Consider the following 15,436-nt stretch of genomic DNA (forward strand, 5'->3'; position numbering starts at 1 on the left):
ACTCTGAGAAGTTGTGGAAACATGAACGCAAGCTGTCTCTCAAGGAATAAGTCAGTTGCAATAATTTCTATGTGGAGGAACAGTCACTAATTGCAAGGAACAATAAAATGTTTAGAACGATTACTACTCAGAAGTGTAGGATCCCAATAACACATTCTTAGGTAAAGATCTCAAATATTTGTTGCTAAACAACCTGTCTGAACTTCTTGACTAACATGCATGTGTTTATGCCAACATATACATTATTTATGTATAGCATTTTCTACTTGATATTTAAAAGTTTACTTTACTTTCACCTCATCTGTTACTATTGCCTATTGGGCCTTATCAGGGTATCAGATCCACACACAAGTAAATATTTAGATTTTTCAAAAATCTGACTCCTCCTGATGTCAATAAATACAATTATACGTAATTGTTGGATTCAAATTAATGATGTGTTTGTTTGTGTGTCTATTGACCTGCCAGCGCTTTTGTTCGGTAAGTCACCTCATCTCTGTTTTTATACATAATACAATTATACATATAGTTATAAGTTATACATATAGTCTACCTTCCATATAATGTTTTCTTCTGTCAAAATATTACTACCTTGGATTTCAACAAAGGTATATAACATATTTACAAAGTATCATCAATGATGCCAAACTGCAATATGCTACATACCCAAACTTAGCTGTCATAAGCACTAGCTCCCCCAGGTGTGCAATTAATGTGTCATTTCATCCCTGTGTATGTGCAAAGCCATTACCCATTGGTATAGCAAACACATTTTACTTTAAAAAGAAAAATAAACCCCATTGTGCACATATCATCTGTCTGCGTTAGTCTCAGTGTAGTAAGTTACTGTAATAAAGTGATTACAAAAACACTGATCATATCCACAATAAAGTCACCGTACAAAGTAAGACAAGGTAATGCAAAACACACAAACCATAGAATTGAAGAGAAAGGAAGCAAACTTCATCAGTCACCAGCAAATACAGACCATTACATGGGAAGAATGCCACTTACATGATTAGTTACTACTTACTGAACAGCACCACAAGACTAAAATATTTTACAAAAGGTAAAGTCCACTTGCTTCCAGGGCATATTATAAGTGCCATTCAAATAAAATGTGCACAATAAAGCAATTTATAAAAAGTATATATACAAATGCAATTTCTTATAAAAGCTGATGTCATACAAGGGTGTAACATACCTGAGCAAAACCTTCATTATAAACAGTTTCATAAATCTTGAACATATTTCCTGTGAATTCATCTACTTCTATAGTGCTGTAAGTGAGAAGAAGATTGTAATGAAGAGCTATACACTATAACTGTGAAAACAATCAATTATCGATAAAATTATTTAATTGGATAGTCGGCAGAACACACACATAAAAGACTGTTGTGATTAGCAATCTTTTGGAGCCAGTGGCTCCTTCTTCCTTCTCATCCTGTACGGTACATCTCCCGTGACCTGCGGTTCTGGGGTGACTTTGTGAAATCTACCCCTTTTCCTAGACTTCTCCAGTCCTTTTCCTTCATCCTTCTTCCTTCATCCTTCTTCCTTCCCCTTCAACCCTTCTGCCTGAAGGAGGAGCAACTGGCTCCAAAAGCTTGCCAGTCACAACAGTCTTATGTGTGTGTTCTGCTGCCGCTTGGTGAGTAGATTTTTTACCTATCCAACTAAATAAAACTATAACTGTAGGAAGATATGTTAACAGAGATTGAGTCTAGGAGGGTACAGAGGTGCAATGATGTGTTTGGAGTCCAAGCTCCCACCTTCAGAGTTCAGGGAAAATAGTAGAGTGGGAGGATCTAAATAGCTCATGTAGTCATAAGTAAATAACTGTATAAATGGAACAGTGATATTATCAAAAGAGTGTAATCTTATAAAGACAATATAAATAAAAAAAAGTTGGTTTGGAGAGAAAAGGGAGTGGAAGTTGAACAACAAAAGAAATGACAAAACACAAATGTATTAAACTTTTGGCTTTTTTTTCTTCTTCTTCTTCTATCTTTTAATTGTTTGGGATTCTCCATCTGGATCTAATAGAAGCTAACTTCTTCATTTCTGCATAACTGGAGTCTACAGAAGTTTATGTAGCTTCCTTTTATACTGCCAGTTGTAGTCTTCCTCAGGCTACATTTCCTTGTAATGTTCCTTCTTGGACTTTTACAAGGAACTGGTTACCTCGTATTGTGTGACCAATATACACCCACACAATCTTTCCATTATTGTTCTCGTAAATGGCCAAATCTTTGCAAGACATCTTGATTAACTGTACACTTTATCTTTAACAGGAATTTTACTATCATTTACCTAACTTCAATATTGTTGTTGAAACAAAGCATTTTTGTTTCATTCATAAACTTTGATTTTTCTTCTCTAATTTTTTGTTTTATGTCTTGTCTGTTTCTTCAATCTTCAGTTATCTCACTTCTTAAATACTCATGTATCTTATTTGTTTTATTTATTTCCTCTAGCATTAAGTTGCTTTGATTTCTTTGAGGACACTAATATTTATGAAAGTGAATTACCAACCTCAGCTGCATGAGCGCATTGAAATAATTGAAGGGCGACGAGTGAAAGTTTGTGCCAGACTGGGACCTGAACTCTGATTTCCTGCCTGATGCGATCAGATGCCTTGATGGCCTCAGCTATCCAAGCACAATTCCCATCCGATTTGAATTCTCAACTTGCACACACTACTTCCGTAGTGCCCCCCGTTCATCATTCCCAAAGGTCAACGAATTTTAGCTGAACTCCCACAAGAGGATGGATTTGGGGTGCATCCACAATGAAGATTTATCATGAATCATCTGGCATAGGGGAGATACTACTATTATATATGTGGTGTCTGTTCTTTTGGACTTGTCTGAAAGAACAGACCCCACACGTACACAATCCCATGCGGATTAAGAGGTGTGTTCAAAAAGTAACAGGAATTTTTGTTTTTCTTAAATAATCTTTATTTATTCATCAACATCAACTTTGTCCCTTAACGTAATTCCCCTCAGGTATAATACAGTTGTGCCAGCACTTTTTCTAATCTTGGAAGCACTTCTAGAATACACTTTTCGTTATGGTGTTCACCTTCTCTAACAATTCTGTTTTTATCTCAGCAATGATGCCAAAACAAAATCCTTTCATGGTTCTCTTCAGCCCTAGGAATGGAAAGAAGCCACAGTGGGGCCATGTCCATTGAATACAGTGGCTGGTGAAACAAACAGCCACCCCCTTCCCCCCCCCCCCCCCCACCCCGAAAAAAAAAAAAAAAAAAATTACCAAGAAGCAATGAGGTGTGAGCAAAAGGACTATTGTGATGCAATTTCCATGAGTGGTTTTTTCCACAACATTTGTTGTTTTCTTCGGATTGCTTCACATATTCCTTACATGACCATAAGGCAAGAACTCAAGATGCACTAACCCATTGTAATCTTCACATGTAATCGAACTTGTTGAATTTTTTTCCATTTTTGCTCATCAGGCAGTTTTCAAAGGCGTGACTGGGTCTTGGTTTCGATGTCATACCCATTTATCCATGTTTCAATACCTGTTATAACTTTCTTTCAAAGGTCTGGATGATTGTACACTTCATTCAGCAATTTCTGAGTGGCGCCTATGCAATGACATTTTTGGACAAAATTCAACAATTTCAGAACAAACTTTGCTGCTACAGGTTTCATGCCCAAAACATCCAGAAAATTTCTTGGCATGAGCCAAAAGATATGCCGACATTATCAGCAGAATCTCTGATGGGGATTTGGCAATTTTCCAGAACTATTTTCTTTACTTCTTCCACACTGTGATCATTGCGGGTGTCCAGGGTTGTCACCTTCAACGTCTTCTTGACCCCCTTTGAAACATTTACACCACTCACACTCTTGTCTTAATCATAGCAGTTTTGCCAAAAGCCAGTAACCATTTCAAATGTGATGCCACAATTTATTCCATTTTTCAAGCAAAATTTAATGCAAATTCTTTGATCCTTTTTTGAAAGTAAAAATTTGGCAAGCACTCAAAAACATATATAAAATTTTCAACTGTCAGCAATAAACAAATATGCAAAACAAGGTGAAAATGCAATCATACCTCAGGAACACATGTACCAACAAGATAAAAAAAAAAATTGAAAACTGAATTATAAAGCCCACGAAATTAAAAAAAATTCCCCGTTACCTTTTGCCTACACCATCTACATACAAAATAAAAGTGAAATTGATCTACTATCTATGTTATGATGGCAATTCACGATAAATTTTCAGTGTGGATGCAACCTATGGTTGCCCTCTTGTGGGAATCCAGCTAAAATGCTGTGAGTGATGGGTGTGGTGGAGAAGCAGGCACTATGGAAGTAGTGTGCGACATGTTGAGAATTTAGGTAGCATGGGAGTTGTGCTCAGATAGCCAATATCATCAACCAGGAAATCTGGGTTTGAGTCCCTGTCCAGCACATATTTTCATTTATAATTGAATTATGTCAATGCCCTCATGTGACTGACACCAGTAATTCATTTTCATCTTCACATACACAGCCATAGAATCAAGAATGTGTGTGGTCTGTTCTTTTGGACATTTCCAAAAGAACAGACACTACACAATACATACAACAGTACTATTTCTTTTATTTATTTCCATTTTGTACTCATCCCTCAGTACTGTAACCAAAACCAGATTCTGTGGAGAATTCCTTCATCTGGAGCTATCAAACTATGCCACTCATAAACATAGTTATTTGTTTTCTATCTCAATTTGTTTTGATACCTATACAGTATTTGTTGCACTCTTATTGCATGCTCATTTATTGCATGTTCTATGTTGATGTTGAATAGGGATGGAGACAGACCGCATCCCTGCCTGACACCTTTAAGAATTCTAGTTTCTTTTTGTGAATTTCCCACAACTGTTTCTTATTCTTTGTATAGTTCTTTAATTATTTTTCTGTCCCTGTAGTCTACTTTAGTCATTATTAGAATTTCCACAATTCTGCTCCAGTTGTAGTGTTTAATGCTTTACTTAGGTCTACAAAAGCTATGTAAAGTTTTCTGTTGACCATATTATTCTTCTTAATATTATCAATGGGTATATTCAAAGTCTTGTGATCTTCACATGTAGCTGCTCTGTTGTGCTTAAAAACCATAATCATGATACTTTTCTTAAGTCTTCTGGAGGGATGTTATCAATATCACTAGCTTTTTCTTTCCAGTAATTTAACGCTTTTTAAAAAATTAATTTTCTGTAATTTCCAGTATCATTCCATTTGTTTTACTTTTTCTTCTTATTTTAATCCACTGAACTATTCTAGCTTGTAAAACAATTCTTCAATACACTTTTTGCATTTTTAAGCTATATGCTCATGTTCTGTAGGAATCCTTCGCTTGTTGGAATGGACTAATTATTGTGTTTTTGTTTTACATAATGCTTTTTTTATATGGGCGTGTGCGCCTTTCCTGCTTTGTAGTTTTCACTAATTATCACACACCATTTCCAACCATTTTTAGTTTTTTTTTTTTTGCCTTCTCTCTTAACTTTGTTTCTCAGTCTCCTGTGTTCCAGTTCACTTTTTCTTTGCACTTTCTTCTTTGTGCTGTTAACATTATTAAGTGATCATTTCCCATAGCTTCATGGATTCATTTTGTGAAGCAAATTGTGTCCTTTGATGGAGTTATTATTGCCATTTGATTTTCCGAATAGTGGTTTGTTGTTTAACAAACGTTGTCTTGGGTTTGAACTTCACAGAATTTCTATAATCTTTCTTCGTCCGATTTGGTTTCTGTAATTCATTTCTAACAATAATGTAGTCAAATTGATAGCATCCTGTACCTTCTTTTTTTTTTTTTTTTTTTTTTTTTTTTTTAAATGTATATCATCTTGGGTGGTTCTGAAATAACACATTAATGATCATAAAGTATTTTTTATGCAAATTCAAAAAGTCTGTCCTCTGATTTCTAATTCTTAATCCATAACCCATTACTCCAGTTTCTTGTGCATGTCCTACCACAGCGTTTCAGTAGTCCATAATAATATTATCTCCATCGTGCAAATATTGCTGAACCTCTTGAAGTTGTTCATAAACTCTCATTTCGTTGCCACTATGTTCAGATATTGGCATATATACTTTGATGGCAGCTAAATCTACTGTTCTGCTTTGAATTTAATTAGCATTACCCTGCCACTATATAGTAAGTCACTTTTGACTCTTACCCAAGTACTTGGACAATACTATACCAATTTCAGTTCTTTTGTTTTAACTGCCTGATGCACAGAAATTGCCACCCCAGAAATCCCCTTTATCTTCCCATCAATTCCATTCATTTCTAACCTATTTGTAGTCTTGTCACCTCCTATTTTGTGTTCTCCAATTTACCAAAAACTCAATGATCTAACATCTCATGTTACCACCTTTTATAGTGTGGTTTTTTTTTTTTTTTTTTTTTTTTTTTGCTGTAACTTTATTTTTGCTTGGTTTCTATTATCAAACACATCTGCGATGTCTCACCTGGTGATCAGAATGGGGGATTATTTTAACTCTGGAAAATTTAGTTCCAGGAGGATACATCATTGATGCAAATAGTTTGCTGTAGTGAGATGATTTATGTGCTAACTTTTCCTTGCTTTCCACAATGCTGTGAGATAGCCAAATCAATGATTGCCATCTTTACCTGTGTCTGCTTGTAACTGTATCGGGTTTATCCCCATATGTATTCGATACTGAAAGTGCTGTTGTCTACTGGTGGGCTAATTTATTTAAGGCCTGCCTGAATATTTCATTTTCTCAGAACCACCCATATCTAGGAGGCATTCCATTACATAATACTTGGGGAGACACCTGATAGAGGAGAAAACAAGCAGCAGAAATAAACAGAGCAGGAGCATGAACATTATTATTATTTCTCTTTCCTGTCTCACACGTTATGTCTGGTTAAAAATGGAAAGTGACACGGACCTTGATCAAGCGTGACTTCCTTTTAACTGTACGGTATATGTTACATTGCATTTAGGAACTTTCGGGTAATTGAACATGTATCAATAATTACAGATTTCTGTAATTGTATGTATACGTTTGGATGTAGCTTTATTGCGTTGATGTACTGGTGGATACTGTGTGGTATGACTCCTGTAGTTGATAGTATAATTGGTATGATGTCAACTTTATCCTGATGCCACATGTCTATGACTTCCTCAGCCAGTTGGATGTATTTTTCAATTTTTTCTCCTGTTTTCTTCTGTATATTTGTTGTATTGGGTATGGATATTTTGATTAGTTGTGTTAATTTCTTCTTTTTATTAGTGAGTATGATGTCAGGTTTTATATGTGGTGGTGTTTTATCTGTTACAATGGTTCTGTTCCTGTATAATTTGTATTCATCATTCTCCAGTACATTTTGTGGTGCATACTTGTATGTGGGAACGTTTTGTTTTATTAGTTTATGTTGTATGGCAAGTTGTTGATGTATTATTTTTGCTACATTGTCATGTCTTCTGGGGTATTCTGTATTTGCTAGTATTGTACATCCACTTGTGATGTGATCTACTGTTTCTATTTGTTGTTTGCAAATCTGCATTTATCTGTTGTGGTATTGGGATCTTTAATAATATGCTTGCTGTAATATCTGGTGTTTATTGTTTGATCCTGTATTGCAATCATGAATCCTTCCGTCTCACTGTATATATTGCCTTTTCTTAGCCATGTGTTGGATGCGTCTTGATCGATGTGTGGCTGTGTTAGATGATACGGGTGCTTGCCATGTAGTGTTTTCTTTTTCCAATTTACTTTCTTCGTATCTGTTGATGTTATGTGATCTAAAGGGTTGTAGAAGTGGTTATGAAATTGCAGTGGTGTAGCCGATGTATTTATATGAGTGATTGCTTTGTGTATTTTGCTAGTTTCTGCTCGTTCTAGAAAGAATTTTCTTAAATTGTCTACCTGTCCATAATGTAGGTTTTTTATGTTGATAAATCCCCTTCCTCCTTCCTTTCTGCTTAATGTGAATCTTTCTGTTGCTGAATGTATGTGATGTATTCTATATTTGTGGCATTGTGATCATGTAAGTGTATTGAGTGCTTCTAGGTCTGTGTTACTCCATTTCACTACTCCAAATGAGTAGGTCAATATTGGTATAGCATAGGTATTTATAGCTTTTGTCTTGTTTCTTGCTGTCAATTCTGTTTTCAGTATTTTTGTTAGTCTTTGTCTATATTTTTCTTTTAGTTCTTCTTTAATATTTGTATTATCTATTCCTATTTTTTGTCTGTATCCTAGATATTTATAGGCATCTGTTTTTTCCATCGCTTCTATGCAGTCGCTGTGGTTATCCAATATGTAATCTTCTTGTTTAGTGTGTTTTCCCTTGACTCTGCTATTTTTCTTACATTTGTATGTTCCAAAAGCCATATTTATACCACTGCTGAATACTTCTGTTATCTTTAGTAATTGGTTGAGTTGTTGATTTGTTGCTGCCAGTAGTTTTAGATCATCCATGTATAGCAGATGTGTGATTTTGTGTGGGTATGTTCCAGTAATATTGTATCCATAATTTGTATTATTTAGCATGTTGGATAGTGGGTTCAGAGCAAGGCAGAACCAGAAAGGACTTAATGGGTCTCCTTGGTATATTCCACGCTTAATCTGAATTGGCTGTGATGTGATATTGTTTGAATTTGTTTGGATATTAAGTGTGGTTCTCCAATTTTTCATTACTATGTTTAGGAACTGTATCAATTTAGGATCTACTTTGTATATTTCCAATATTTGTAGTAACCATGAGTGGGGTACACTATCAAAGGCTTTTTGGTAATCAATGTATGCATAGTGTAGCGACCTTTGTTTAGTTTTAGCTTGATATGTTACCTCTGCATCTATTATCAGTTGCTCTTTACATCCTCGTGCTCCTTTGCAACAGCCTTTTTGTTCTTCATTTATAATTTGTTCTGTGTTGTATGTGTCATTAATTTCTGTGTAATGACTGAAGTTAATATTTTGTATATTGTTGGTAGGCATGTTATGGGGCGATATTTAGCTGGGTTTGCTGTGTCTGCTTGATCTTTAGGTTTCAGATAAGTTATTCTATGTGTAAGTGTATCAGGGAATGTGTATGGGTCTGCAATGTAACTGTTAAATAATTTAGTTAGATGTGAATGTGTTGAGGTGAATTTCTTTAGCCAGAAATTTGCTATTTTATCTTTTCCAGGGCCTTTCCAATTGTGAGTAGAATTAATTGCTTGGGTGACTTCATGTTGCAAAATTATCACTTCAGGCATTTGTGGTATCATCTTGTACGTATCTGTTTCTGCTTGTATCCACCGTGCATGCCTGTTATGTTGTACCGGGTTTGACCATATGTTGCTCCAGAAGTGTTCCATGTCTGTTATGTTTGGTGGATTGTCTATTTTAATGTGTGTGTTATATATTGTTTGGTAAAATTTCTTTTGGTTTGTGTTGAATGTTTGGTTTTGTTTCCTTGTATTTTCACTTTTTTTGTATCTCCTTCTGCTTCATTTCATCTAATTGCTCTATCACTTCTTGTTGTGAGATTTTACCTAACCTTTTTCGTTTATTTTCTGACATTTCATTTCTTATAAATTGTGTTAGCTGTCCGATGTCTTTTCTCAGTTTTTCTATTCTGATCTGTAGCCTGTGCTTCCATGCTGGTTTTGTGGATTTCTTCTGTGTGTTGGTTGGTTCTCATCTCTGCGTAGTGTGTATAATTAGTGTAGTGAGTGCTCCGATATAAACCAGTAGTTGTAACTCTTCCATAGTTGTGTTTTCATTTATTTTGTTGTGTATGATTGTGTTGATAGTTTTTATTGTTGTTTCGACTTGTGGGTTATTTGGCGGTCTATGCAAGAATGGTCTAATGTCTGTATTTGTGTCTTTGTATTCTATATATGTCAGCTGAAATTTTTCTTCTATATCTAACATGTGTGTCACTTCGTGTTCTATTTGTGCTTGTTCTGGTGGCTGTCTTAAGACTTTGTTTTCCTCTGACTGTTTAATTGATGCGTGTTGTTCTTTGTTTGTTTGCTCTGGGATGTTTGAGTCCATTACTGTATTTTCTTCTTCTTCTGATTGCACATTATTTTGTTATTATTATTATTATTATTATTATTATCTGTTGTTATGAGGAAGAGGAGGAGGAGGAGGAGGAGGAGGAGGGTAGGGTCATCTCAAATGTGCACATGATCATGGTTCTTGGTAACTGTTCTAGCATGTTATTAAACAAATGTAAATACAGTATTAACAGTTATTGTTCAGCAAGGCGAACTGGTTACCTGACCAGGGTGACAACACCACCACGTTTAAGCCTGAAAAGCAGGGAGAGGAGGCAGCAACAGCATACATTCTACTATTCTTACAAGTGGAACTGTATTGTGCATTGTAAGTCTGTACGCATCACTGAGTGAAGTGCCTGTCAATAACAGTAACAGAAACTGGGCTACAGTACATCTCACTTTTTCTACTCAGGACACTCAGCTGGCAGTAAATGTTAAACTACTTTCCTGGGTGATGATATTTTCCACGGCTGTCTCTGGTGGTCTGTAGTACACGTTTCAGTTCTGGACGATAATCCCAAACCTTCATTCAGATTTATGCCTACTGATTTTCAGTTTCTTTATCTGTCAAAACTTCTCTCCTCCAGTAGTTTACATTCACTTTTTTTGGGCCTGATACACAAACTTTAAGGACTTCAATGTTACAACGGTGCACACTAATACCACAACAGTGTAAGCAAACTGATTGCATGGTCTACTGGTAAATCAATTCCCTGTGACCCCATCAATTTTTTTCTCCAATAGCAAGGTCTGCAGGAGGTACGTTCAGCCTTGTGAGGATGAGTAAAAAGCTTCTTGAATATAAAAGGTGTGACACTGATACTTAAGTTGCCACTATGCAAAAAAGGCTTGTACCAAGGCTATGCGAGACATGACATACATTAATACCAACAAAACCATCAGCGACACAGTTTGATATATCATGACTACAAATCTTATTCTTTGCAAGATTTCAGTCCAGTTCTTTAGGATTTACCATTTTCTAGCAAAATTTTGTCAATGGACTATAGAGGAAAAGATTAGTGCTCCTTAATTAATGCTGAAAGTTTGGCTTTCTTTGTCTCTCTGTACTTTTATTTTTTTTCTGCCCAGTTCTACATGTTAGTCCAAAGCTTTCCTCTTACAGTAACAGAGAAGTCACGAACTGAAACTCTGCACTCCGACAATGAAACATTGCCTGACTATACTCTTTGTAAACTGTTACTTTGCAAACTTCATTCACAGCGTAGTTTGTATAAATCCGCAGTTTGTCTAAATAAGCCAGTTTTTCCCAGAATTATTTTGCTAGCCTGAAAGTCCAGTTTTTTGCTACAAGAACTGAGAAGTGTTTTCAAATTTAGAATTCCTTTGTATTGTTCCTAATGTCACATAAATTTCTGTCCAATAATGCAGTTATCTGTATCATCAATAAAATATTCATTCTTAGCATCTTGAGGCACTGTGACCCTCCTTCCATAATGTGCACAAATAGACGTAAATTTCGCTTGTCAATGGTTGCCTGCATGCTCAATCACCTTCATAAGCACTAATCACCTTTTTTGTTCTAATTGTCTGTAAATTAATTATGTTAACTGCAAGTTGATGTGGCTGCCTTGCAAAAGTATTTTTCCACAATCACCTTTCACGCTCACACTGCAGGTGACAGTGCACACCACTCTGAATTGGAAAGTGACTGTAACTAGCTACATGACCAAATTAGTTCCTGCTACACCCAGGTAACCAGTTGGCCTTGCCAAATCATAGAACACTGCTCATTTAAATCTCATTTTTATTTGCTTGTTAAGCCTGACTCAAATATTTATGCATCTAATTCTCGCTGAAAAGTAAATAATATTCTACAGGTTATCAGACCAATACTATGACTAGAAGTGCAGTTGACTAATCTACACCAACACAATATTTATAAGTCTTCCATGATTCTCTTAATAAATATACATTTTTTACTTGTTTTACTGCTCTTCTGTAAACTTATAGTAGCTCAAAAACTGAAATATATGTCCATCAGTTTGCTTACTACTCTCATTCCAAACTTTAACATGACTACGACTACGTTTATCATATGCTTTTACTGATGTTCATTTTAAGCACTCATTACAATGCATATTCATTGTACTTCATTTCTATGATTGTAGCATTAATCTTCCCACTCATTTTATGATTTCCTTCATTTAGAATATGAGAGTCACTTTCATGTGCTGAAATATTAAAGATCATCAAATATATGGTTTATCACACAATCACAGTTTGGATACAATTTAAAGCTCACCTTTTTAGACTTGATGTAAGGAACTCATGATCATGAGCTACTTTATGCATTAATTCATTCAGAATTGGCTGAATATTGACAGCTCTCTCAAATTCTTTTCTAGGAAACACTGACGGTAGGAGAGCAAATGGAGCAAATTGTAAAATATCCTCATTATAGTTTGTCTTTGAACGCATACATGCACCTGTAAACACAATAATTTCATGTGCAAACACGAATTAAAAGAAAGTGCATTAATAAACCAGCCAAACATTCAACTGAAAATACATATTTGGCTATGGAGGTTTTTACGAAATATCTGAAATGTTCACTGATGGGCACAAATTTAGCAATTAAATTTATCATTTTCTTGTAGCATGACTAAAAACTAATTGTTATTACATATTGTGCTTGCAGTATTGCATCCAGAGATGTTATGGTATCCCATACTGATTACTGTTAACACACTATAAAAAACAGACATTAGTTTAAAACAAATAATGAAAAATCCAGGATGGAATAATGACAATATTATAGAAAGGATAGATTGATACTCACCATATAGTGGAGAAACTGAGACGCAGATAGACACAACAGAAAGACAACTGAACAAGTAAGCTTTCGGCCAAATGACCACCTCTGAAAGTAGACAACAAAAGCTTACTTGTTTAGTAGTCTTTTTGTTGTGCATGTCTGCAACTCACCTTTTCCACAACATAGTGAGTAGCAACCCATCCTTTTCATAATATTGTCACAGACTTTAGTTTGGTAGACAACTGAAGATGATGTGAAAACTACAAGTGATCACAGTTATAAAAATCTTTCCTGGGACTTCTAATATCCACAATTCATAAATTAGCCATTTATCACTCGCAAGGAAAGTATTTGGGCTCGAACAAACAAACACACTTACAACAAATTCCTGTGCGGGACACTTTAAAGGTCTCTTATTGCACAACTGATATTCGTTTATCTGAAAACCCCTGCAGTCGTCCAACAGTGGCCGCTGAGTATTCCATACTGAATTTGGCCTTTGCCCGGCAATATGCCAGTCAATACCAATAGAGACAGTGAAGTGTTTGTGCGATGTTGCATGTTGTGAAGTTATTTGTGTAGTGAAGCGTCAGATGGGTCGGCAATTGGTAATCAACTTTGCAAATGTATTGCAACTAGTTGACATGAAGTTACAACAAACTCTTCTTCATGAAGATGGTCCTGGTGTAGAATATGTAGATCAAAAATATTATCACCAGTTAGAAACAGACACGGCTGTAACACTACCACATAATTATGATGTTAATGAGGAACACCACCCTGTAAGTTCGAGAAGAGGCGTCAGAAGCAGTGAAAGCGAATTCTAAAACCTAAAGCGTCATCACAATGTATGATGGCAACACACCAGACAATGTTTATTATGATTATCACATCAGAGATTTCAACACATATGACAAGCTCTTGAAAAGATACCCTAAACTGAACAATAAAAGAGTGCTGGACTATGTGGCAAAGAAAAGAGAAGGTAATACAGTTTTCAAAGGACACTGTATGCTGCATTTCAATATCATCAAGCAACATGTAATGGCAAAGTCTGACAAGTTTAGGATAACATCATGTGATATTTGCTATTTACTAATACACCAAGAAACCTCTATTACTAAATGGTAAACACAGTTCATAGTTCATGGTGCATCATACCAGTTGCTGGTTGCCTCTCTAACAGCTTCCAGTGGGAAAAATATCGTTTTCAATATTTTATATAATTACTGACTTCAGGTGTAGAGAAATGTTCAATACAACTCATCGGCTTTGACCACTGACATAGGAAACATGAGACAAATGCTGTAAACAATATGGCACTGCCGACTTTTTCATATGGGCTAATGTACAGATCAGTCTGTCACAACAGCTAGGTCTTCTTCTTCTTTTTTTTTTTAGTATCAGAGTTGCTGGCTTCTCCACAACCAAATTGTCACATTCCAACCTAATTGCTTTCAAATTCATTGGCTTTGCCAACAAACAATGTAACTGAATATATGCACCAAAAGGCATAATGACAGTAGCCACTAACATTACATCACTGACCAAGGCCAACAGCAGATATCGAACATTTCTCTTGACCCTACTGACTGAAAATAAACATTTACAATCCCCTCATGATTACTCTAAGTGGGTATTATGTTCAAGGTTTAAGATAGTAAGACAATTACTACTGTTAGAAACCGACTGCGCACACCTTGAGGCACTGTAACTCATCATGAGCAACTACCCAAACTATATTCTTTTGATATTTGAAAATGAGAACAATTAGTGGCTTCCAACAAACTTAATACATAATTTCAAACCTTTTCTAAACTTTCCTCACTTGCATGCTTAACATCAAACACTTCACACACTGACTCATTTATAAAGTAATCATAGTTTTGAAGCTGCTTTATCCAGAGTGGGGCAAATAAAAGTGACCCGGAGAACACAGTTCCAGGGTACAAAGAAACACAGCAAAGGGTAGGAAATATAGTGCTAACCTGGCTATAGCAGATGTTGAAAGTTACCACCATTCATCTCCTGGCACTTTTGGACTCTGGTCAGGAAGCTGCTGAAGGCAGATCGAGGCTGGACTGCTGGAATTGCTGTAATTTCATCTGAAATGTTCCATTGCCATTCTTGAAGACTATTAGGGTTGTTGTGATACACCTTAGAGTTGAGGCTCCCCCACCATAAAGTAATCACACACTGACAGATCAGGTGACTTGGATGGCCAGCTAGGACCGCAACAAGACTGATCTCTGCTAACACCTCTGTCAGGATTGAAGATTGTGTAAATGTGCTCCGAGATTCAGCCTGCTGTATGGGCAGTTGCTCCATTCTGTTGGAAGTAGCCGAAGTCTTTTCATCCTCCAATAATGCTCCCACAAATTGTATCCACTCATTCAGGCCATTTTCATTTGCCCTATGCAAGTTCAATTTTTTAAGGAATTGGAGGTTTATTGGTTTGACACTGTTTCTGGTGTCCAGTTTTTTGCTCATATAATTTATTTCACTTCTACATTGTGCTGATGATTGTTTTGTGGCAAAAACCAATTTATGTTTTTGCACAGTTTAGTTTCAAACTACTATTTTTCATCCATGTCTAATTCCCCAAGTTTC

The 15,436-nt window shown here is 35.8% G+C and overlaps 1 protein-coding gene across 3 annotated transcripts in view; it reads right to left on the reverse strand.

The window, feature by feature from the left end:
* The window catches only part of LOC124619191 (glutathione synthetase-like), a 151,344-nt gene that overhangs the window by 116,752 nt on the left and 19,156 nt on the right, over positions 1–15,436 (reverse strand). For all 3 annotated transcript variants that reach the window (XM_047145410.1, XM_047145409.1, XM_047145408.1), the window contains exons 3-4: positions 12,314–12,497; positions 1,205–1,280 (exon numbers count right to left, since the gene is read on the reverse strand). In XM_047145410.1, the coding sequence (XP_047001366.1) occupies positions 1,205–1,280; positions 12,314–12,497 (260 nt within the window). The remainder of the gene's footprint in view (positions 1–1,204; positions 1,281–12,313; positions 12,498–15,436) is intronic.

Source organism: Schistocerca americana, chromosome 6, assembly GCF_021461395.2.
Source record: "Schistocerca americana isolate TAMUIC-IGC-003095 chromosome 6, iqSchAmer2.1, whole genome shotgun sequence".
Taxonomy (NCBI): domain Eukaryota; kingdom Metazoa; phylum Arthropoda; class Insecta; order Orthoptera; family Acrididae; genus Schistocerca; species Schistocerca americana.